Source organism: Acanthochromis polyacanthus, chromosome 8 (genome assembly GCF_021347895.1).
Source record: "Acanthochromis polyacanthus isolate Apoly-LR-REF ecotype Palm Island chromosome 8, KAUST_Apoly_ChrSc, whole genome shotgun sequence".
Lineage (NCBI taxonomy): Eukaryota > Metazoa > Chordata > Actinopteri > Pomacentridae > Acanthochromis > Acanthochromis polyacanthus.
This window is the reverse complement of record NC_067120.1, coordinates 31,671,678-31,694,698: the sequence shown is the minus strand read 5'-3', so window position 1 is coordinate 31,694,698 and position 23,021 is coordinate 31,671,678. Positions and strand designations below refer to the sequence as shown.

Sequence of the window (23,021 nt, the reverse complement as noted above, 5' to 3'; positions counted from 1 at the left end):
CTTTGTACATTTTAGGTTGCTTAAAAGGCATGTGCACCCTCACAATTTACTTTAAAATAGAACAAATAATTAATAAAAAACAAATTAATAAATAAACACACATCGACACACCAACACAGATAATCTTAATAATAATTTTAACAGTGAGAGAAAAATTAAATAAATTAAAAACATTACAAATAAACAGAAATAAAAAATAAGCTAAATGACAATGATGAAAATAAATCTTTCTTTTTAAAATAAACATTACAGTGTATATTTAATTCTTTTTTTTTTGCAACAAACATGAACAAAATAAAAAAAAACTCCCCTAAATCTTTGATTTGCCACAAAAATGTACCACATTATATGGAGGTTTTTATATTATATTAAATCAGAAATAATTAATCAAATTCTGAAATCAATTTATAACCTTAACCTAAAGACTTTTTCACTAAAAATCTGCAAGGAAAGTCATTTTAGGTCCAGCTTAAAGCAGCAGTTAGCAGCCCATATTAATGCAGATTACTGTAATTATTCCTCCTGTTCATAGTGAAATCCGATTAGATCATTACTCTGCCAGTTATCACAGCAGAGTTACGAGACGATCGGCCTTGGTCTGTCTGTGTGTCTGTTCGCAACATTACTCAAAAACGGACTGACGGATTTCAATGAAATTTTCAGGGAAGATCAGAAAAGACTAGGAGTGTAACGAAAAGGTTAACTCACGAAACGATATGAAATACGAAACAGGGCTCACGATACGAAATACTCACGATATGAAATAAAGATGAAAGGAAATCCCACCATTTTCGGTATCTTCAAATTAGGCATTATGTCAAAAGCTCAGTTCCAAATTTTGAAACCATACCAGAAAAGTGCTCATTTTATGAACTTATGTTGCTTCCTTCCGATTCCAAACATCTCATATCTCGTTTTGTGTCTTTGTTCTCCACTTCTGCATCTTCTGATCACCTTATGAACTGGAGTTTGAAGTCTCTAATGATATCTGGTCTGAGGCTTTGACTAGAATTCACACCTGTTCTATCAACGTGAGATACAGGTTGATTCAATTCAAAGTTATGCATCGCCTGCATTATTCAAAGTCCAAACTGCATAAAATCTACCCTTCACTTTCTCCATTATGTGACAGATGCAGAGGTGCAGAGGGGTCTTTATTGCATCTTTTCTGGTTGTGTTCTCAGCTGCATACATTTTGGTGTGAGATTTTTCAGTGGTTTAGTAAGGCCTATGGCTTGGACATTTCCCCTGATCCAGAGCTGGCCCTCTTTGGGTGCTCAAAGACTGCCCTTAGATACTCACCTGAGATACAGCAGGCCCTAATGATTGGCATGGTTGCTGCAAAGAAGATAATTCTTCTGGTTTGGAAAACCCCTACTCCCCCTTGCTTTCAGAGATGGCTCAACGAAATGATAATGACTGTCCAAATGGAAAGGATTCGCTTCTGTAAATTAAAATCTCAAAGCAAATTCCTGGACATATGGGGCCCATTCATTGACTGTCTAAAAAGCAAATAATTGTTTTGACTTTTTTTATTATTCTAAACTCAGTATATACAGTATACGTGCATGCATACATATATATATGTGTATGTGTGTATATGTAGATATATGTATACTTTATTGGCATTTCCATGACATCTGACCATGTACCCATTAATAATATTGTATTTCTTTAAGTTGGTAACTTCATCTGGCAGCTCTTCTGTGTTGTTGTCTTCTGTTTTGCTGTTTTGTCATCTTTTTTTTTCATTTTGGCTTTTGTACTTTGTATAAATATTTGAAAATCCTGAAAATAAAATATATAAAAGATTAAAGGAAATCCCCAACAGTAGGACGTTATGCAAAAATCTCATTTTCTTTATTTTCTTCCTTATGCAGACATACAAAAATAATGCTGCATCAGTACAAAATAAATGCTCTTTGAAAAAAAACAAAATTGTAGTTTTTTCCCCTTATTTAGACTACAGTGCAAATGTAAACATAAAATCTCAATAAATAAGTGCTTTGTTGTTGTAACAATCAGGATAACTACATTCTTGAATGAAAAGGAAAACAAATAGCAGTCCTAGGAGCTGCAGTCTAGACCTATAAATGTCTGTACTGTGAACTGGTTGTACTCGCCGCAGTATATGGTGAACTGTAGCGGCATGTTTTGCACATTTGTTTTATCCGCAATCTTCTCACCGTTCTCTCGTCGTTTACATAGGAAGCCAAAATACGTCCACACAACCAATTTATTTGATGAAGGAACGTCAGCTAATTCCTCAACCTCGTCTTCCTCCGTTTTGAAGTGAGTGTTTTGCTACAGTAGGCGAGGAGGGTGCGCACCCCTTCTCGTTTTTATTTCGTACTTTTATTTCATGCGTCTTTGAATTTTATTTCGGAATGTTTTATTTCGCGTTGCACCCCTAGAAATGACACAACTGATCAGATTTTGGCAATGATGTAGCTTATAGTCTGGATCCACGGATTTGTTAAAGATTTCTGTATCATTGCGAGATAGCGGCATGGTGTCGCCGTAACTACGACAACAATCGTAGTACAAATCGACCGCTGCGAACTTATCAGGACTTATTCGTTGGAAATGATACAGGGAACAACTGATTAAATTGTAGGAGTGTTTCCGAGTCGACAACAAATTGCTTAAAGGCTTCAGCACTCATAAATACTGAAATCAAGTGAAGATCCTCCAAACTAACAGATGTACAAAATTAATTCTATCTCTTTCCACTGTCTATTTTATATGGGATTGTTTTGTAACCATGGTAACATCATAAATGGATTTTTTTTCCCCCAAAAACCATCAGAAAGTGAAAATCAGTGAATACAGAGATGTGTAGTTCTGGTGTTTCCACTGTGTCTATTTTATCAGCTCTCAGATGAAACATGAATATAAGTCAAATGTGGCAGTAACGACCATACTGCAGTGAGGCGATGACACAGAATGTGAGTGCGTCAGATTGTGTTCTCACCGTGGTTGTCTTGACTCGGCCTCCTGGTTGCGTGCAGGTCCAGCCCGACTGGTTGACCAGGAGATTACAACCTTCATCATCCAAACAGGGAGTCATCTCACACCACTGTCGACTCCTGACGATACGCACTGAGGAAGAGAACAGGAGAAGTGTTCCATCTGGATCTGGATGTTTTATGTTATTGATGTTCAGTCGCAAATGTGTAACTGCTGATGACCCATTTCCTTCTGAGTGTCAGACTTTCGCTTCGCCATGAATGAATGTATTTGTTGCCGTTAATGATATGTTTTTACACTGTAATCAATGTAGAGACAATAAGCATAATCTCATTGCAGATGAATGACTTTAATTAAATCTCCTGTCTGCGGTGTGAGATGGTGTTCTGTGTTTGTATTCTGCACTGAGTTTATACACTCGCAAAAGAGAGGCCACACACTGTTTACATGTTTTACTATCACCATGCAGCAAGCAAAATCATTTTTACAAATAGCATCAATGGCAAAAAATAATTACGCAGCTTTACTAAAGTGCAATGATGGGATGCTTGTACTAGATTTGAGTCTTTCCATTTTCTACTACTGTACACTTCACTCGTCTACAATTCAGACATAAATTGTTTCACTCGACTACATTTATTTGATAGCTTTACTTACGGGCTACTTTTCATTTACAGAGTAATAATGCAAAATATAATCCACAAATCCACGTGGCCCATTTTTTGCTGATGCCTTATTACATTCAAATACAACTTTACTGATTCCCAGTGGACACGTCACACACTACTCCACACTGAATGAAGCAATTGAATTCAGCTTCACCTTTACCGGCCATAACATGAAAGTGCAAAATTGATCAATGCATCAGTATTTATAGTCTAATTCTTAACATTTATTTTTGGTACTGTAAGCAGATTTTGATACCAACACATTTGCAATTGTACTTATGCAAAAAATATGAAGACTTTAACTTGTAACTTGGTATTTCTACAAAGTGTTATTATTACTTTGGCTCAACAAATCTGAATATTAAATATAGACATATACACGACTGTTCAAAAGCTTGGGGTCACTTAGATGTGTCTTTATTTTTGAAAGAAAATCAGCTTTTTCAATGAAGATAAAAGTAAATTAATCTGAATTACAGTCTAGATATTGTAAAAGTGGTAATTGACTACTTTAGCTGGAAACGACTGATTTTTAATGGAATATCTCCATAGGGGTACAGAGGAACATTTCCAGCAACCATCACTACTGTGTTCTAATGCTACATTGTGTTAGCTAATGGTGCTGAAAGGCTAACTGATGATTAGAAAACCCTTGTACAATTATGTTAGGACATGAATAAAAGTGAGAGTTTTCATGGAAAACTTGAAACTGCCTGGATGACTCCAAACTTTGGAACAGTAGAGTATCTCTCAGAACAGTGATGATCCGCAGGAGGTGATCGACCAGCTGGAGCCCAAGCAGACAAATATTCACCTTCAAGCAAACAGTGAGGCAATCAGACAGGTGTCAACAAATAGAATGCGACATTATCTCCCATCTAAATAAAGAATATTACTGCATCGAGACTATAGATACATGCCATCAACAAGATATTATTTTGACTAAAGAATGCAGTTCCAATATGAAGCAGTTCACATGTGAAAGATCACATTTTTATGATCAAAAAAATGAACTGAAATATCCTCATTGTATTTCAAATACTGTTGACAGGGCAGTTTTTTTTTTTCCTGAACCACCACCTTTCTTGTCAACTCTCTGTCAAAGCAACTCAAGCTGCAGCCAAAGCAAAGTATAACTTAAATTCAAAATACAAAGGTAAAGTAAGGTGCTGTAATGCATCCTGTTAGGCCATGTTAGTTTAAGCACAACATTTTCTTTTTTCTTATTTCTAATAATTTCATTGTGATGTGATGTGCTACATAATGCAATGCAACTTTTACGAACCTTTCTAAATTATGTGTGTGTGTGTGTGTGTGTGTGTGTGTGTGTGTGTGTGTGTGTGTGTGTGTGTGTATATATATATATATATAGTGCCTTGTGAAAGTATTCGGCCCCCTTGAACTTTTTAACCTTTCGCCACATTTCAGGCTTCAAACATAAAGATATAAAATTTTAGTTTTTTGTCAAGACTCAACAACAATTGGGACACAATCGTGAAGTGGAATGAAATTTATTGGATATTTTATACTTTTTTAACAAATAAAAAACTGAAAAGTGGGGTGTGCAATATTATTCGGCCCCTTTACTTTCAGTGCAGCAAACTCACTCCAGAAGTTCAGTGAGGATCTCTGAATGATCCAATGTTGTCCTAAATGACTGATGATGATAAATAGAATCCACCTGTGTGTAATCAAGTCTCCGTATAAATGCACCTGCTCTGTGATAGTCTCAGGGTTCTGTTTAAAGTGCAGAGAGCATCATGAAGACCAAGGAACACACCAGGCAGGTCCGAGATACTGTTGTGGAGAAGTTTAAAGCCGGATTTGGATACAAAAAGATTTCCCAAGCTTTAAACATCTCAAGGAGCACTGTGCAAGCAATCATATTGAAATGGAAGGAGTATCAGACCACTGCAAATCTACCAAGATCCGGCCGTCCCTCTAAACTTTCACCTGGAACAAGGAGAAGACTGATCAGAGATGCAGCCAAGAGGCCCATGATCACTCTGGATGAACTGCAGAGATCTACAGCTGAGGTGGGAGAGTCTGTCCATAGGACAACAATCAGTCGTACACTGTACAAATCTGGCCTTTATGGAAGAGTGGCAAGAAGAAAGCCATTTCTCAAAGATATTAATAAAAAGTCTCGTTTAAAGTTTACCACAAGCCACCTGGGAGACACACCAAACATGTGGAAGAAGGTGCTCTGGTCAGATGAAACCACAATGGAACTTTTTGGCCACAATGCAAAACAATATGTTTGGCGTAAAAGCAACACAGCTCATCACCCTGAACACACCATCCCCACTGTCAAACATGGTGGTGGCAGCCTCATGGTTTGGGCCTGCTTTTCTTCAGCAGGGACAGGGAAGATGGTTAAAATTAATGGGAAGATGAATGGAGCCAAATACAGGACCGTTCTGGAAGAAAACCTGTTGGAGTCTGCAAAAGACCTGAGACTGGGACGGAGATTTATCTTCCAACAGGACAATGATCCAAAACATAAAGCCAAATCTACAATGGAATGGTTCACAAATAAACATATCCAGGTGTTAGAATGGCCAAGTCAAAGTCCAGACCTGAATCCAATGGAGAATCTGTGGGCAGAGCTGAAGACTGCTGTTCACAAACGCTCTCCATCCAACTTCACTGAGCTCGAGCTGTTTTTCAAGGAAGAATGGGCAAGAATTTCAGTCTCTCGATGTGCAAAACTGATGGAGACATACCCCAAGCGACTTGCAGCTGTAAATGCAGCAAAAGGTGGCGCTACAAAGTATTAATGCAAGGGGGCCGAATAATATTGCATGCCCCACTTTTCAGTTTTTTATTTGTTAAAAAAGTATAAAATATCCAATAAATTTCATTCCACTTCACGATTGTGTCCCAATTGTTGTTGATTCTTGACAAAAAACTAAAATTTTATATCTTTATGTTTGAAGCCTGAAATGTGGCGAAAGGTTGAAAAGTTCAAGGGGGCCGAATACTTTCACAAGACACTGTATATATATATATATATATATATATATATACACACACACACATTGTGTGTGTGTGTGTGTGTGTGTGTGTGTGTGTGTGTGTGTGTGTGTGTGTGTGTGTGCTCAGGTGCTGGCTACACTTGTGGGGACCAAATGTCCCCACAACTGTCGGGAAACCGAAAACAATGTCACTTGTGGGGACCTCATTTCGGTCCCCACAAGTTTAAACAGTGTTTTCTTGGCCATGTGGTTGTTACTGAAAAAAGTAAAAGTGCAAAAACGTTTCTTTAGGGTTAGGCATGATTTTGGTCTGGGTTAAGGTTCGGGTTAGGGTAAGGGTTAGGGGTTAGGTATGAATGGGAGTCAATGGTAAGTCCCCACGGGGATATAAGAACCAGACATGTGTGTGTGTGTGTGTATAGACATGCGCATATATATAGATATAATTTGTAAAAAAAATATTTATTTTAGGATCTTCAAATCAATATTTCGGAATCTTATTGGGAAGATATTCTGAAAAAAATTCACTCATCGTCAATATGTGCAAGACACTGTCTCATTCAATTTAAAATAGTACATAAAGTGCACTTAAGCAAATCCAAATTGTCGAAGATTTACCCGTCAGTAGACCCCATCTGTGATCGTTGTAAATTAGCGGAGGCTACTTTGATTCACATGTTTTGGTTCTGTTCCCAAATACAACAGTTTTGGGGAGGTGTATGCGAGGCCTTTTCAGCTGTATTTGGAATTACTGTGGTTCCTCACCCATTTTTACTTCTTTTTGGGGTTAAAGTGGAGGGTTTGATTTTGCCCCTTGGTGGTCAACAGATTGTTGCCTTTTCAACCCTCTTGGCAAGACGCTTGATACTTTTGAAGTGGAGGGATGCTGCCCCACCCACAGTGTCACACTGGATCAAGGATGTTTTATTTCACCTTAAGCTTGAGAAAACTAGATGTGTTCCTAAGGGCTCTGAAAGGAAATTCTATAAGATCTGGAAGCCTTTTTTGCTTTATTTTGATCAAGCATCGACTCAGGTGCAAGAATGACTTTGATTTATAAATTACGCTGGCTAAACTGACTCCCTTTTTTTTATTATCTTATTTTTTTTCTAACTAATTGTGTGTGCACTTTATTTTTATTGTTTATTTATTTCAAAGTCATTTTTTTTGTTTCTAAGTGTTTTCATAACTGAGTGACTGTAAACGCATGTTTTTAGTGGGTGGGTTTTTATTTTTATTTTATGTTATATGTTTTTTTCTCATGTTAAAATCATAATAAAAATATTAAACACTAAAATATTTATTTGACTGCTGTTATTAAGACTGCAATTACAACTAACTATTTACTTGACAAATGCATTTTCTTCATGTAATATTAAAACATTTACCTTTATACATTTACATTTTACTCTATTTATTTATTTATTTATTTATTTATTTCATAGGGACAGTACATATTAATGAACACAAGTGTAAATATGCCAGATTATAGCCAAAGGCTAATTTCCATCTGTTGTCCCTGCCAGGTTGATGTAATGTGTCTCATAAAACATGAAATAAAAAGTTCTCAAATACAAGAGGACAAAGGAGGACAAAGGAATCACAAATCACAATAGCAATAAAGAGAGACAATATGTAGGACAGACACAGTGAGACAAGACACAAGGACAATTTACATCCACAATACTCCATAAAGATCAACCAAAGGATCCCCGCAAAGTCACCCAAACAAAGCAAAATATCACCGTAAATGGACTTTTTTAAGTGTTTTGGTGCATTGCACACTTGCCCTAAGGTGCATTTAGTGGTATACATACTAATAAATATAAATTATTTCAGTTGGATTATAAAAATATACAGTATAATTTCTAAAAATACTTCCCATAAAGTGCTATAGTGCATTGCACATCACTCTAAGGTGCCATAGTGTATTGCACATTACCCCAAAGTGCTATAGAGCATTGCACATTACTCAAGGTGCATTTATTATTTTACATTAATTATGCTCACAGGTTTGGGTTAACCTAAGCCAATCTTTTAGTTTAGTTTTAAAAGCTGTAAAGGTGGGGATCTCCCTCACTGTCATTGGCAGACTGTTCCACTCTACGCTGCCTTTATAAGACAGAACATTTCGACCAATGACAGTTTTTCTCTGTGGAGCCTCACAGTCACCTCTGCTTACGGCTCGTGTGGTAATTGAGGAACTTCTATATTTTATAAAACTTTTGATGGGAGGTGGGGTCAGCCCGTGTAAGGTTTTATAAATAAAACAGAGATTTTTGAATTTTATAAAGTTTTCAAAGGTTAACAAATTATATTTTAGGAGAATGTTACAATAATGGTAAGTGAAGGGTTTTTTATCTAAGATTTTCAATGCTTTTTTATAAAGCCTTTTAATTGGTTCTAAAACTGTTGCTCCTGTCAAAGACCAAATTGTTATACAGTAACTTACATGGGAAAAGATCATACAGTGCAAATACATCATAGCAGCTTGGTCACTAATAGATCGTCTTATTTGGTTAAAGTTAGACACATTATACCTAATAATTCTAGATATCATTTTGACATGATCCTTAAAGGAGAGTGTAGAATCTAATAACACTCCTAAATATTTGAATTCATTTACTAATTGCAGCTCCTGATTTCCAATATATACATTTGAACAAGCAATGTTGGTGGCTCTTTTTGAAAAAAACATGCAGACCGTTTTTTGTGTATTCAGCTGTAGACAGGAGCTGGTCAGCCACTTCTGAATTAATGTTAAAGCTGATGTTAAAGTTTGGGCTGCTTCCTCTGGTGTCTTTGCACTTGTATAAATCACCGCGTCATCAGCGTATAACTGTATGTCCACACCCTGACAGATATCTGGTAGATCATTTATATAAAGCGAAAACAAAACAGGCCCCAAAATAGATCCTTGAGGGACACCTAGTGGACAATCTAAATAAGAGGATCTCTTCCCATTGACCACTGTGGCCTGCCTTCTGTTCGATAAACATGATGCCATCCATTTCAGGGCATGGTCAGAGAAATTAAATGTTTGCAGCCTTGACAGAAGCACATTATGATTTACAACATCAAATGCTTTTCTCAAATCTAGGAAAACTGCCCCTACATAATTAATTTTTTCCAATCTCCCTTTAACTTTTTCCATAAACATTATTATAGCAGATTCAGTTGAATGATCTGCCATCTTAAAGGTCATATGTTTACATTTTTTATAATTCTTTTCCACTTTAAGGTCTGACTTCACAATATTACAAAATGTTTTGCAAATATATGTATTTATCTCTTACCAGAGCACACTTTCTATGAATTATTTAAACTTTTTGACAAATGATAGCTTAATAAATGACGTGTTTGATCTTGACACATTGCCCTCCTGAAATAATACATGAATAAATATATGGAAAAAGAGTGAACTCAGGTGAAAGCGAAGTAAACTCAGTCCAACATTTAAAACCTGATTCCGTTTACTCTACAGAGATCATCTTGAAGGCACACCCAGCTATTTATAAAGAAATAGGACAATCTCAAAATCTACATTTGCATATTGAGGCTCCCTGATTCGCCCACAGAGAGAACCGAGGGGTGAAGATGTTGAGGAGGAATGTGTTGGAGTTATTTTAGTAGGAAACAGCCAGCAAGAAAAAAATAGAATCATAGAATGACATCACAACATTGTAAAGGTCAAGAAACAGGGGCTCCGACATTTCCCATGTTTCAGTTGAGTAGTGGCTTTAATTAGACACTCCCTTTAACACCCACCTTCAGCTTTCATACACCACACCAGCCCCACTTTCTGATGAAATTTGTTGTCTCAGTGCATAACCACATGATCACAGACACAGAGGACATTATACAATGCTGGACATGCTCTGAGTACTGGGTCAGTCCAGAATTAGGGGGCATTTGAGCTTCAAAATTGTTTAAAAAAAACAACCTCTTTTACAATTTTCTGCCCCGTATTCATCAATAATAGGACAGAAACTATCAAAGGCTTGATTGGCTCAGCTTACACATCAATAGTACCATTTTTATTCCATGTTTTTTTTTTTGTTTGCTAACCCTACTCTAATCACAGCAACATGGTTGCTAATCCATGCTAATGTTAGCCTTTTCTAAGGAGTAGAAGCTAGATATTTAGCTAGCTGTTACTGCTGACCAAGAGGACAAAGTTACTGATGGAAAAAAGTCAAGAAAAAAGTAAAAAGAATTTGTCTTATCCTCATATTATGCATAACAGGGTTGCATGAGGTAGAATGCGACATCCAATCAAGATTGACAATGTTACGAAAATATGAAAAATAGAAGAGAGGACATAGCTTTGCTCTACCCATTTCTTTGGAAAACTGTTAGATGATGTTAATTCTAGTTTATGATGTGACTCGCTGTTTTCTTCTTCTACCCGCTAAAAAATTCATGCTAACAGGGCTGTGTGCATGTTGTGGGACACAAATTCAACACATAATAATTATTTAAAATATTATGCTGATTAAAAAAAATATTCCCGCAATTAAAAGATGCAATAATGAAAAGTAATAATACCAATAAAAGGAGATTTAGGTTTCATTTTAACAGTTTTATTTGTGATTCAGTTTGGTCATCAGGGGGGTGGGACAAGAGAAAAATGGCATTTTAGGGGGAACTCCAAACTTATTTCAGTATTTTAAAAAATATTTTATTTTATTTTTTTTTTGGATTTGGTCTCAAGACAAGTACATTTACACAACAACTGCATGTTTTATTATTTTGTACATGGATTATTTGAAATTTCATGGGCGGGACGTAAAATGTCCTCTAATTCTGGAATGACTCTACTATTAACTTCATGTGTGAAATCAGTGGAATGGCCCTTTAAAAATAATTTTGGAGCTGAGATAAATGTCAACCGTCAGATGTCTCTGGGACCATGGATTATTATGCAACTAAAGAATACTGTATATTGTACACACGTGGACAAAATTGTTGGTACCCCTCAGTTAAAGAAGGAAAAACCCACAATTCTCACTGAAATCACTTGAAACTCACAAAAGTAACAATAAATAAAAATTTATTGAAAATTAAATAATCAAAATCAGCCATCACTTTTGAATTGTTGATTAACATAATTATTTAAAAAAAACAAACTAATGAAATAGGGCTGGACAAAAATGATGGTACCCATAACTTAATATTTTGTTGCACAACCTTTTGAGGCAATCACTGCAATTAAACGATTTCTGTATTTGTCAATGAGCGTTCTGCAGCTGTCAACAGGTATTTTGGCCCACTCCTCATGAGCAAACAGCTCCAGTTGTCTCAGGTTTGATGGGTGTTTTCTCCAAATGGCATGTTTCAGCTCCTTCCACATATGTTCAATGGGATTCAGATCTGGGCTCATAGAAGGCCACTTTAGAATAGTCCAACGCTTTTCTCTCAGCCATTCTTGGGTGTTTTTGGCTGTGTGTTTTGGATGGTTGTCCTGTTGGAAGACCCATGACCTGCGACTGAGACCAAGCTTTCTGACACTAGGCAGCACATTTCTCTCCAGAATGCCTTGGTAGTCTTCAGATTTCATCGTACCTTGCACACTTTCAAGACACCCTGTGCCAGATGCAGCAAAGCAGCCCCAAAACATTACTGAGCCTCCTCCATGTTTCACCGTAGGGACAGTGTTCTTTTCTTCGTATGCTTGGTTTTTGAGTCTATGAACATAGAGTTGATGTGCCTTACCAAAAAGCTCCAGTTTGGTCTCATCTGTCCAAAGGACATTCTCCCAGAAGCTTTGTGGCTTGTCAACATGCATTTTTGCAAATTCCAGTCTGGCTTTTTTATGAGTTTTTTTCAGCAGTGATGTCCTCCTTGGTCGTCTCCCATGAAGTCCACTTTGGCTCAAACAACGACGAATGGTGCGATCTGACACTGATGTACCTTGGCCTTGGAGTTCACCTTTAATTTCTTTGGAGGTTGCTCTGGGCTCTTTGGATACAATTCCAACGATCCGTCTCTTCAATTTGTCATCAATTTTCCTCTTGCGGCCACGTCCAGGGAGGTTGGCTACTGTCCTGTGGGTCTTGAACTTCTGAATAATATGAGCCACTGTTGTCACAGGAACTTCAAGCTGTTTAGAGATGGTCTTATAGCCTTTACCTTTAAGATGTTGGTCTATAATTTTTTTTCGGATGTCCTGGGACAATTCTCTCCTTCGCTTTCTGTTGTCCATGTTCAGTGTGGTACACACCTTTTCACCAAACAGCAGGGTGACTACTTGTCTCCCTTTAAATAGGCAGACTGACTGATTATGAGTTTGGAAACACCTGTGATGTCAATTAAATGACACACCTGAGTTAATCATGTCACTCTGGTCAAATAGTTTTCAATCTTTTATAGAGGTACCATCATTTTTGTCCAGGCCTGTTTCATTAGTTTGTTTTTTAAAATAATTATGTTAATCAACAATTCAAAAGTAATGGCTGTTTTTGATTATTTAATTTTCAATAAATTTTTATTTATTGTTACTTTTGTGAGTTTCAAGTGATTTCAGTGAGAATTGTGGGTTTTTCCTTCTTTAACTGATGGGTACCAACAATTTTGTCCATGTGTGTATATTGTCAGCAGAGGAAAATGGAGCAAACATCTGTCTGTAATTAACAGTACTGTGTGTGCATCTCATTAAAGATGGCTGCCAGTTCCAGAAGGAACAACACACTAGGGAGTGCAGAAAGTGCTGTTCCTCATTACAGAGAGAAAAGATATGAGGACGCATCAAACACAACAAAATAAATCAAAGTCTGTTCTGAGAATAAGGCATGTGATTAGTTTAAGTCCTGATGCTGGTGAGCAGGATTCTTCTGTTCCTAAGCTCAGTTGATCAGAATCATTGACAAAACAGAATTTTAATCCCGACTGTACTGACTGTAGACTGTTGAACCTCATTTCTTTACTCCTTAATCACTAAATCACTCCTAAATTGTACAGGTCAAAAATAATGAGTGTCGCAACGCAACACAGTTCAATGCAACCATGAACCATAATATAACATCCCATAGCACAGCATGACATGATGCAAAGCAGTGCAACGCATCACAAAAATGCAACAAAAGCTCAAGGAATACAACAAAATTTACTATTAAATATCATTATAAATCAAACCAATGCAATGCATTGTAACAAAATGTATCTCAACTCAAGATAATGTAACACATTTTATTATAAAACCAAAGTAATGCAATCCAGTCTAACGCTACACTATGCAACATTAGGCAACATCAGGCCTGCACCATGGAGCAATGGAAGAACATCAGCCTGTTTCGATGAAACACGTTTCCTTCTACATGACTGTCAGATCATCTACCATCAAGAAGAGGTAGTAGCAGGACACATTGTGGGAAGAAAGTGAGTTTGTGAAGGCAGTGTGATGCTCTGGGCAATGTCCTACTGACAAATACTGTGTCCTGGCATTAATGTGGGTGTTACTTTGACACCTTTAACACCAGCTTATACATTGCTGCAGACCATGTTTACCCTTCATGGCAAGAGAACTACCTGATGGCAGTCAATTTAGCAGATATTTCAACCCAAAGTGACATACAGCTAAGAGTAGATACAAGGTATGAACTAAGCACTGTGCAACTGCACCCTGACCAGGATTAAGAACCACAACACTCCTGTGCCAAAGTCAGGGGTGTTATTAACTGAGCTATCCAGCTGCAGGATAATACCCCCTTACACTACAAACTGGTGTGAAGAACAAGATAAAGAATTCAACACGTTGTCTTGGCCTCCAGATTTCATAGATCTTATTCAGATGGACCATCAGTGGGATGTGATGAAAAACAAATGTGATCCATGAAGGTTCACGTTCACAACTTCCACTTAATAATCTGTCACTGATGTCCTGGTGTCTAATACCTCAGAACACCCTCAGAGGTTTGCAGAGTCCAGATCTCTATGGCCTAGAGCTGTTTTAGTAACTACACAGTTTCAGTTTCACAGTTTTTCGCTGTGCAATAAATGTGCATTTATATGCAGGTGTGTATATATGTGTGTGTATATATATATATATATATATATATATATATGATTTGAAATAGTCTTACATGTATATATTTTAAATAAATATTTTTACCCTATTTCAAACTATTTTTGCTTTTGTTTCTTACCAGTTTGATGGCCAATTTTTGCAAGGAATTTTCATGAGACTGTCCTCCTTGAAAAAACAACCATATAGGTCGTCTGTACACGCTCTTAATACGACCGAGTGTTACGTTTTGAAGTTAAGCGACCTCTTGCGGTTGAGTAAATATCGACACTCCGGTGTCTCAGCTGAAACGTCACCATGAACAAACTTTGACCTAACACTAACCCTAACCTTAACCATAACCCTAAACCCGTCTTGCAAAAGTGAGGGAAAAGCCGTTTCTCGAATTAAATCCCGTAATGCCTTCCTGTCCCTCATAGGGGCGCTAACCTAAATACGCTCTCATGGGTCGTATTTCAGGGGCACGTACATACGACCTGTGTGGTCGTATGAGTTTGAGGGCTTGTTGATTTTCAATCAAATGTGCACCAGCTAGTGTACATTCAGTTTGACAATAAAAGTGGCTGTTCTATTCTATTCTATTCTATTCTATTCTATTCTATTCTATTCTATTCTATTCTATTCATTGTTGTGGCTGATCAGTGTAAATGTAATGTAACACCACATGACATAATGCAGTGGAGCATAACATAGCATGACATCTCAGGATGTCCCTGATCACAGAATAATCTAACTCGGTGTAACATGAAATGACCTGCCATAAAAACAGCATGCATGATAAATGAGATAATGGTGCTTTGTATCTATCGGTGTCCTTTGGGAATTAGCTACACACACACACACGCACGCACGCACGCACGCACGCACGCACGCACGCACGCACGCACGCACGCACGCACGCACGCACGCACGCACGCACACACACACACACACACACAGTCTGTCCGTCAGTGCGTCAGTCTGTCAGCCGAACCTCTCTCTGTCATCTCATTTGGAAATGAATTTTTTACTCAGTGGGATTTCCTGCTGTTTGGGGCGATACTTTACTGACCCAATCATTCCCAATCTTTCCAGCCTCGCTCTCATTCCCGACACTAAATTACACTCTGTGAGCCTGGCCTGGGGCTCAGGGAAGAGGAAGAAAATGAAAGTCTGTAAAGGCCTGTAATACATAACCTGGTAATCAGTTCTCCCTTTGGAGCGGCAGCACAGTGGTGTGATTGTGATAGCCCGTTAGCCCCCAATTATCAAACCAATTTCCCATTGAACAACAGCAGCTCCGCTCAGCCATGATACTTAATTAAATTCTCACAGCACCTCACACCTCTATCAAGAGGGAAACAGAAATCCTCCAGAAGGAGGAAATACTTCAGTTGCATCTTCCAGCTGGAGCCTATCCCAGCTGACTCGGGTGAAGGCAGGGGACACCCTGGACAGGTCGCCAGTCTGTCACAGGGCTACATATACAGACAGACAATCACACTCACATTCACACCTACGGGCAATTTAGAATAATCAATTAACCTCAGCATATTTTTGGACTGTGGGAGGAAGCTGGAGTGCCCGGAGAAAACCCACACATGCACAGGGAGAACATGCAAACTCCATGCAGAAAGATCCCGGGCTCAGGCCAGGACTCGAACCAGGGATCTTCTTGCTGTAAGGTGAAAGTGCTAACCACTATTCCACTGTGCAGCCCCAGTTGCATCTTGTTTCATTAAAAAATATTTTTAGAATCAAGCTTAACGTTTAAATATTGGTCACTCCAGAATTGGAAGACAATTGGGCTTCAAAACTTTTGAAAATAAACCTTCTCTTTTACAATTTTCTGCTACTTATGCATCAGTAAGAGGCAATAAATGATCAAAGACTTGATTGGCTCAGCTTACACATCAATAGCACCATTTTTGTTCCTTGTTTTATTTGTTGTTTGCTTACCCTACTGTAATCACAGTAGCAGGGTTGCTAACCCATGCTAATGCTAGCCTTTTCTCAGGAGTAGAAGCTAGATATTATGTTAGAGGATAAAATTCACTCACTCACTCACTCACTATCCATTTTACGTCACTGTGCCACTGCAACCGCGGGTGTGACATTGCATGGCTTTAGTTTCCTTTTTCCATAAGAGTTTCCCACATCCTCTGGGCTCAGTCCGGTGAGCTTGAGGTCCTGCCTCAGAACCTCACACCAGGTCTTTCTTGGTCTACCATAGGGCCTGCGTCCACCCACATCCAGGGAGCAGACCTGGCCAATCCATGATGAGCTCCTCTGGACATGACCAAACCATCTGAGGCGTTTCGGTCTAAGGGCAACAACCAAGTCATCAATGCCGAGCCTCATGCGGAGTTCCTGGGTGTTGATGTTATCAGTAGGTTTTATGGCACACATCCAGCGGAGCATAACCCTCTCATTTCTTAGGAGCCGATCCAGATCTGTTTGTTTCAGAGGCCAGCACTCACACGCATAAAACATTGCTCACTGACACAACTGCAGTAAACTCTGCCACGTGTGCGTAAGGATAGACTCCTGGAACCAAGTATCGGCAGCAGCTCCCGGAACTTTCCCCACGCAGCCCTGATTCTAGTTACAGTGACAGCCTCGCAGCCACCACCTGCAGAGATGGTGTCTCCTAGATAGCAGAAGGCGTCTACGACAGCAAGCTGTTGGTCATCAACAACGACAGAGACTATAGGTCTACCATCGATGGAACGTGCGGATCCTAAGCATCTGCTGCACTTGAAGGAGGGATTTGTAGTTAACCTCCTACAGATACCGCTGCATTTCTTGTGAATCCAGTGTAAGCAGCCAGTGCAGAGAATAGAGTTTACACCAACCCCTTTTCTAAAATTACTGATGTAAAAAAGTCAAGAAAAAAGTAAAAAGAATTTGTCTTATCCTGATATTTTGCATAACAGGATTGCATGAGGTAGAGTGAGACATTCAATCAAGTCTGACAATGTTATGAAAATGTGAAAAATCCAAGAGAGGACATAGCTTTATTCTACCCATTCTTTGGGAAAAATGTTAAATGATGTTAATTCCAGCGTATCCTGTGATTCACTGTTTTATTCTTCTTCTGCCAGCTAAAATGGTTCTGGTAACATGTTGTGAGACACACGCTCCATGCATGACTATTATTATTTAAAATATCATGTTGATTAAAAAAATGTTCCCACAATTCCAAGAGACATCAATGAAATAAACAAAACACCAAAAAGAGGAGATTTAAATTTCATTTTAACTGTTTTATTTAGGATTCAATTTGGTCATAGGTGGGTGGGAGATGAGAAAAAAAATGTTTTTTTAGGGGAAATTCCAGACTTATGTGGTATTTTTAGAAATATTTTCAAACATTCTTTTCTCCGAGTTTTGTTTTGGTTTTTTTAGATTTTGTCTCGGAACAATTACATTTACACAACTGCATGTTTTAGTATTTTGTACATGGAGAATTTGAAATTTGATGGGTGGGACGTAAAATGTCCTCCGATTGTGGAATGAGCCATAAAACTTTGAAAACAGAATCAATGCTGTAGTTAAATGAATATTCTGACATTTATGTCAGCCCTCTTGTTTTGTCTTCTCTGTAGTCACTTTTGCAGTAGTTTTGACCATTTCTGATCTCTAACTGTCCTTCTCAAACAATAATGATAATTCTAGTGTCCAATCAGTTCATTTTCTCTGCATTTCACAAAGACACAACCGCTAAAACCAAAAATTTCATACCTGAACTCATCAGACCAAAGTTCAGATTTCCTCACATCCATTGTCCATTTATGCTGCTTCTGGGTCAAAGCAGTCTTCTTTTATTTTCAGCAGCAGCAACAGTTCTATGAAGGTGTGATTCAGTCTGCTCAGTTGATGTTAAGATGCGTCTGCTGCCTGATCTCTGTGAAGCATTGATGTGAACTTTAAACGGAACTGTTAACTGATGATTTGTGAGACCAATTTAATTTCACTAGCTAAACAGGTGAAATTACAAATTACAATTTGATTTCCAATTCCATATTTTAAATTTATCACCTTTTCTACCAACTGCTTCCAGTGACGATCACGGTTCATTAGTTCCTCTGCATTTACTCATTCATTTATTCAGTGTTTGTTGTTGTCATGTCATTGTTGTTTACTGTTTGTTTGTACTCTTGGTTAAAAAATGTTTGTGTATAAATCTCATCGGTTCTACCACTATATTTCCTTCTTTTGGGAACTGGAAGTCAATTAAATCAAGAGTTTACGACTTTCAGAATGAGACTGATCAACTTCATTTTCATCAAAGTCTCTTTGAGACTAAATTTAAATTGATCCTTTCCTCAGGCAAGCTGAGGATGCCCCTAAATTAACGAGTGCAATTTTAATCATATAGTTTCTACCATTTCTACACGTTCCACTACATTCTTCTGTTTCTCTGTCTCTTCTCTCCTATCTCTCCCCACGTGTCCTCTCTTGTTAGCTAGTGTGTGCCTTGCCTAGACGTGGCTCTTGTTCCTTCTTCAGGGAAAATCTTTGAACCTTTGACTAATCAACTAATCACCTGCTTCAATATTTAAACCCCAGCTCGGAGCGCTTTTCTCTGTAGCTCACCGTGTCCAACAGCACCTCCATCTTTAAAAATGTCATATAGTTACTGACCAAGCTGCATGCCATGCTCAGAGTCATCAGTCTCTGGATTCCCTGGCCCGGTTTGTCAGCTCATCATACAGACTGCTTTATAATGAAGAAAGTTTGTGTGTATCAGGATTTATTCTTAAAGTTAAAGGGATATTCTGTCATTACTACAGAACTCTTTTGGTGGATTGGCTGAAACTTGTTTCACCTGAAGGTCTTTTATCGTCTAACCAATCAGAACATGGATGAAAGTGTCCAGATAAAGTGCTGTGTTTTCAGGTGTTATAAAACAAAAAACAGACTTTCAGCCAATAGCGTGTAATGGAGAAACAGTGGATTAATCGCAGGTATCAGTAAACACCTGAACACCTGCGAGCGCTGCATCACCGCGCTGATAAATTAACAACTGCAATGCAGATCCATCCGCCACCGCTCAGCACAGTTCATTTATCCAGAAAGAGTGGAGGCCATTTTGTAATGGCTTCATTCATCAAAGACGGCATCCAGAAGGAGGACCGCTGCTTCGTCCCCAGAGGACGGAACGATTGGACGGGGAAGAAGGAAGTGAAAAGAGGCGAAGAACAAACAAAAAAAAGTGGACACTCTTTTAAAGCCCAAAGTTACGCTGCACAGGGAAAGAAAATGATCCTCTTTTCTGCTCTTTATCATTTTCTGGATGGCATTTTTGGTTTATGCTTACTCTCCTTTCCTTTTCTCCTGATTTTGTTTGTCTCTGCTTTCACTACTCTGCCAAGGAGTTATGTGGTAATTGGTGTTGGATTGTCTGTTTGTCTGTTTGCAACATTACTCAAAAATGAACCAATGGATTTACACAAAATTTTCAGGAAAGGTTAGAAATGACACTAGGACCAATCGTTTAGATTTTGGCAGTGATGCAGCTCATAGTCTGGATCCATGGATTTGCTAAAGATTTCTGTATCCTTGGAAGATCGCAGCACAGCGCCACTGTAACTATGACAACAAGTGAACACTACGTCAGCTGCCTGCTGACGATGACATGATTGCGATCCTACTACAAATCAGCCACTGCAGACGTATCAGGACTTATCCGTCGAGAATGCTACAAGGAACAATTGATTAAAGTGTGGGGGTGTTTCCGAGTCCCATCAGTTCCCACAGCCCGCTACATATGTAGGTCATGCGATTTGGTATCCGTACATAATGTACACATGCATAACACACACCTGTGCTCAGGGCAAGGTCATTTTGCTTGTGTGTACATCGATATTAAATGGTCCCATTCTATGTTGCCATGATTTCTGATCATCAGTAACTAATAAATAAATGCTGCACTTCTACAAAAAAAATGCTGCATTTCTAATAATGCCAAACGGGGGAATGAACAGTCTTGGCAGGGTACTGCGCTCTATGAGTACTTTTCTAGTTTTATATGCTGTTTAGTTTCCTTTTCCTACTAATTATAACAACCTATGAATAAAAAAGGTCCACACAATACTTTGTAATTTTCTGTTTTTCTGTTCTCTCGACACCCTTATCTTTTTCTTTCTTTTTTCTTTGCCTTATATTCCCCTGCTCTCTGAGGTCAGTGCAGGGTTTACTGTCTTTCCAAGTCCAGGAGTCGTCCTGAACACCCCAAGTCCCTGAACGCAACGCCTCTCTGCCCTTTTCAGTTTGTCTGCACCTGATGAAAAACAAAAAGGTCTCGTCTCTCCTCTGTTTGTTTTTTACCACACGGGCTCAGAGCCCCTTGGCCCTTTTTATTCATCGCTGTCAGTCTGATTTCATTATAACAAAACAGCAGCAGCAGGTGGTATTTTGAAATGGTAACATCTTTTCGTTTTACTGCTCAGATCAAGTGTGAAAGACGGAGCAGGCAGATAAAAAGCATCTGCTGTCATTTTTTTCAGAATTCCGCTGGGTTCTCTGATTACTTTTTTATGATTTCTGTGAACGGGAGCTGCTTCTGAGTCGGAAAACATTCTCATAAAATCAAACTCACTCAGACTTTTTAAAACAGAGTTAATAGGACCTTTCATTTCCAGTGAAATTTCTGCATCTTTAAACACATAAGCTCTCTGCGGGGGTTGGATGCCTGGATGAGAGAGGGACCTCTGCACTGGAACCAAGATTCAGGCTGCTGTTAGGGGATTGGAGTCAGAGCTCTGAGAGAACAGATAGGAACTGATTGCAGTCTGATTCCTCCTCTACGGCTGCTGGTTGGAGCTCTGTTGGTGGATTTCAGCAGCAGAACAACAAAAGAAAGAGCAAGTGGTCGCCTCAGATACAAATTGACATAAAATTACCCATGCTCCAGCAGAGTAAAGGTCACTGAGATTCAGACGGAGCTGCTACTGACATCTGCATTATATTTATATTTCAGACTCTGCAAAAAGGCTTTAAAAATATCTGAAAAGATGGTTTGTCTCATTTGTAAATTTTTTTTTTAAATGGCATAAAAGATCATAGGACACAGAAAACTCCCATGCCTACTTCACTTTCTGCATATTTCACTGTGTGTTTACTGTGATAAACCATAATGACAAAGTAAAAACTGACTTTTAAAAATGCATTAAAATCAAAACAAAAATCTGTCATTCAATTACACACGTGGACAAAATTGTTGGTACCCCTCAGTTAAAGAAGGAAAAACCCACAATTCTCACTGAAATCACTTGAAACTCACAAAAGTAACAATAAATAAAAATTTATTGAAAATTAAATAATCAAAATCAGCCATCACTTTTGAATTGTTGATTAACATAATTATTTAAAAAAAACAAACTAATGAAATAGGGCTGGACAAAAATGATGGTACCCATAACTTAATATTTTGTTGCACAACCTTTTGAGGCAATCACTGCAATTAAACGATTTCTGTATTTGTCAATGAGCGTTCTGCAGCTGTCAACAGGTATTTTGGCCCACTCCTCATGAGCAAACAGCTCCAGTTGTCTCAGGTTTGATGGGTGTCTTCTCCAAATGGCATGTTTCAGCTCCTTCCACATATGTTCAATGGGATTCAGATCTGGGCTCATAGAAGGCCACTTTAGAATAGTCCAACGCTTTTCTCTCAGCCATTCTTGGGTGTTTTTGGCTGTGTGTTTTGGATCGTTGTCCTGTTGGAAGACCCATGACCTGCGACTGAGACCAAGCTTTCTGACACCAGGCAGCACATTTCTCTCCAGAATGCCTTGATAGTCTTCAGATTTCATCGTACCTTGCACACTTTCAAGACACCCTGTGCCAGATGCAGCAAAGCAGCCCCAAAACATTACTGAGCCTCCTCCATGTTTCACCGTAAGGACAGTGTTCTTTTCTTCGTATGCTTGGTTTTTGAGTCTATGAACATAGAGTTGATGTGCCTTACCAAAAAGCTCCAGTTTGGTCTCATCTGTCCAAAGGACATTCTCCCAGAAGCTTTGTGGCTTGTCAACATGCATTTTTGCAAATTCCAGTCTCGCTTTTTTATGAGTTTTTTTCAGCAGTGGTGTCCTCCTTGGTCGTCTCCCATGAAGTCCACTTTGGCTCAAACAACGACGAATGGTGCGATCTGACACTGATGTACCTTGGCCTTGGAGTTCACCTTTAATTTCTTTGGAGGTTGCTCTGGGCTCTTTGGATACAATTTGAACGATCCGTCTCTTCAATTTGTCATCAATTTTCCTCTTGCGGCCATGTCCAGGGAGGTTGGCTACTGTCCCGTGGGTCTTGAACTTCTGAATAATATGAGCCACTGTTGTCACAGGAACTTCAAGCTGTTTAGAGATGGTCTTATAGCCTTTACCTTTAAGATGTTTG

The 23,021-nt window shown here is 38.6% G+C and overlaps 1 protein-coding gene across 1 annotated transcript in view; it reads right to left on the bottom strand.

Moving 5' to 3' along the window:
- Positions 1-23,021, bottom strand: part of LOC110969157 (chemokine-like protein TAFA-5) — an 86,468-nt gene that overhangs the window by 26,665 nt on the left and 36,782 nt on the right. Inside the window, exon 3 of the mRNA XM_051952152.1 lies at positions 2,975-3,102. Coding sequence (XP_051808112.1) covers positions 2,975-3,102 — 128 coding nt within the window. The remainder of the gene's footprint in view (positions 1-2,974; positions 3,103-23,021) is intronic.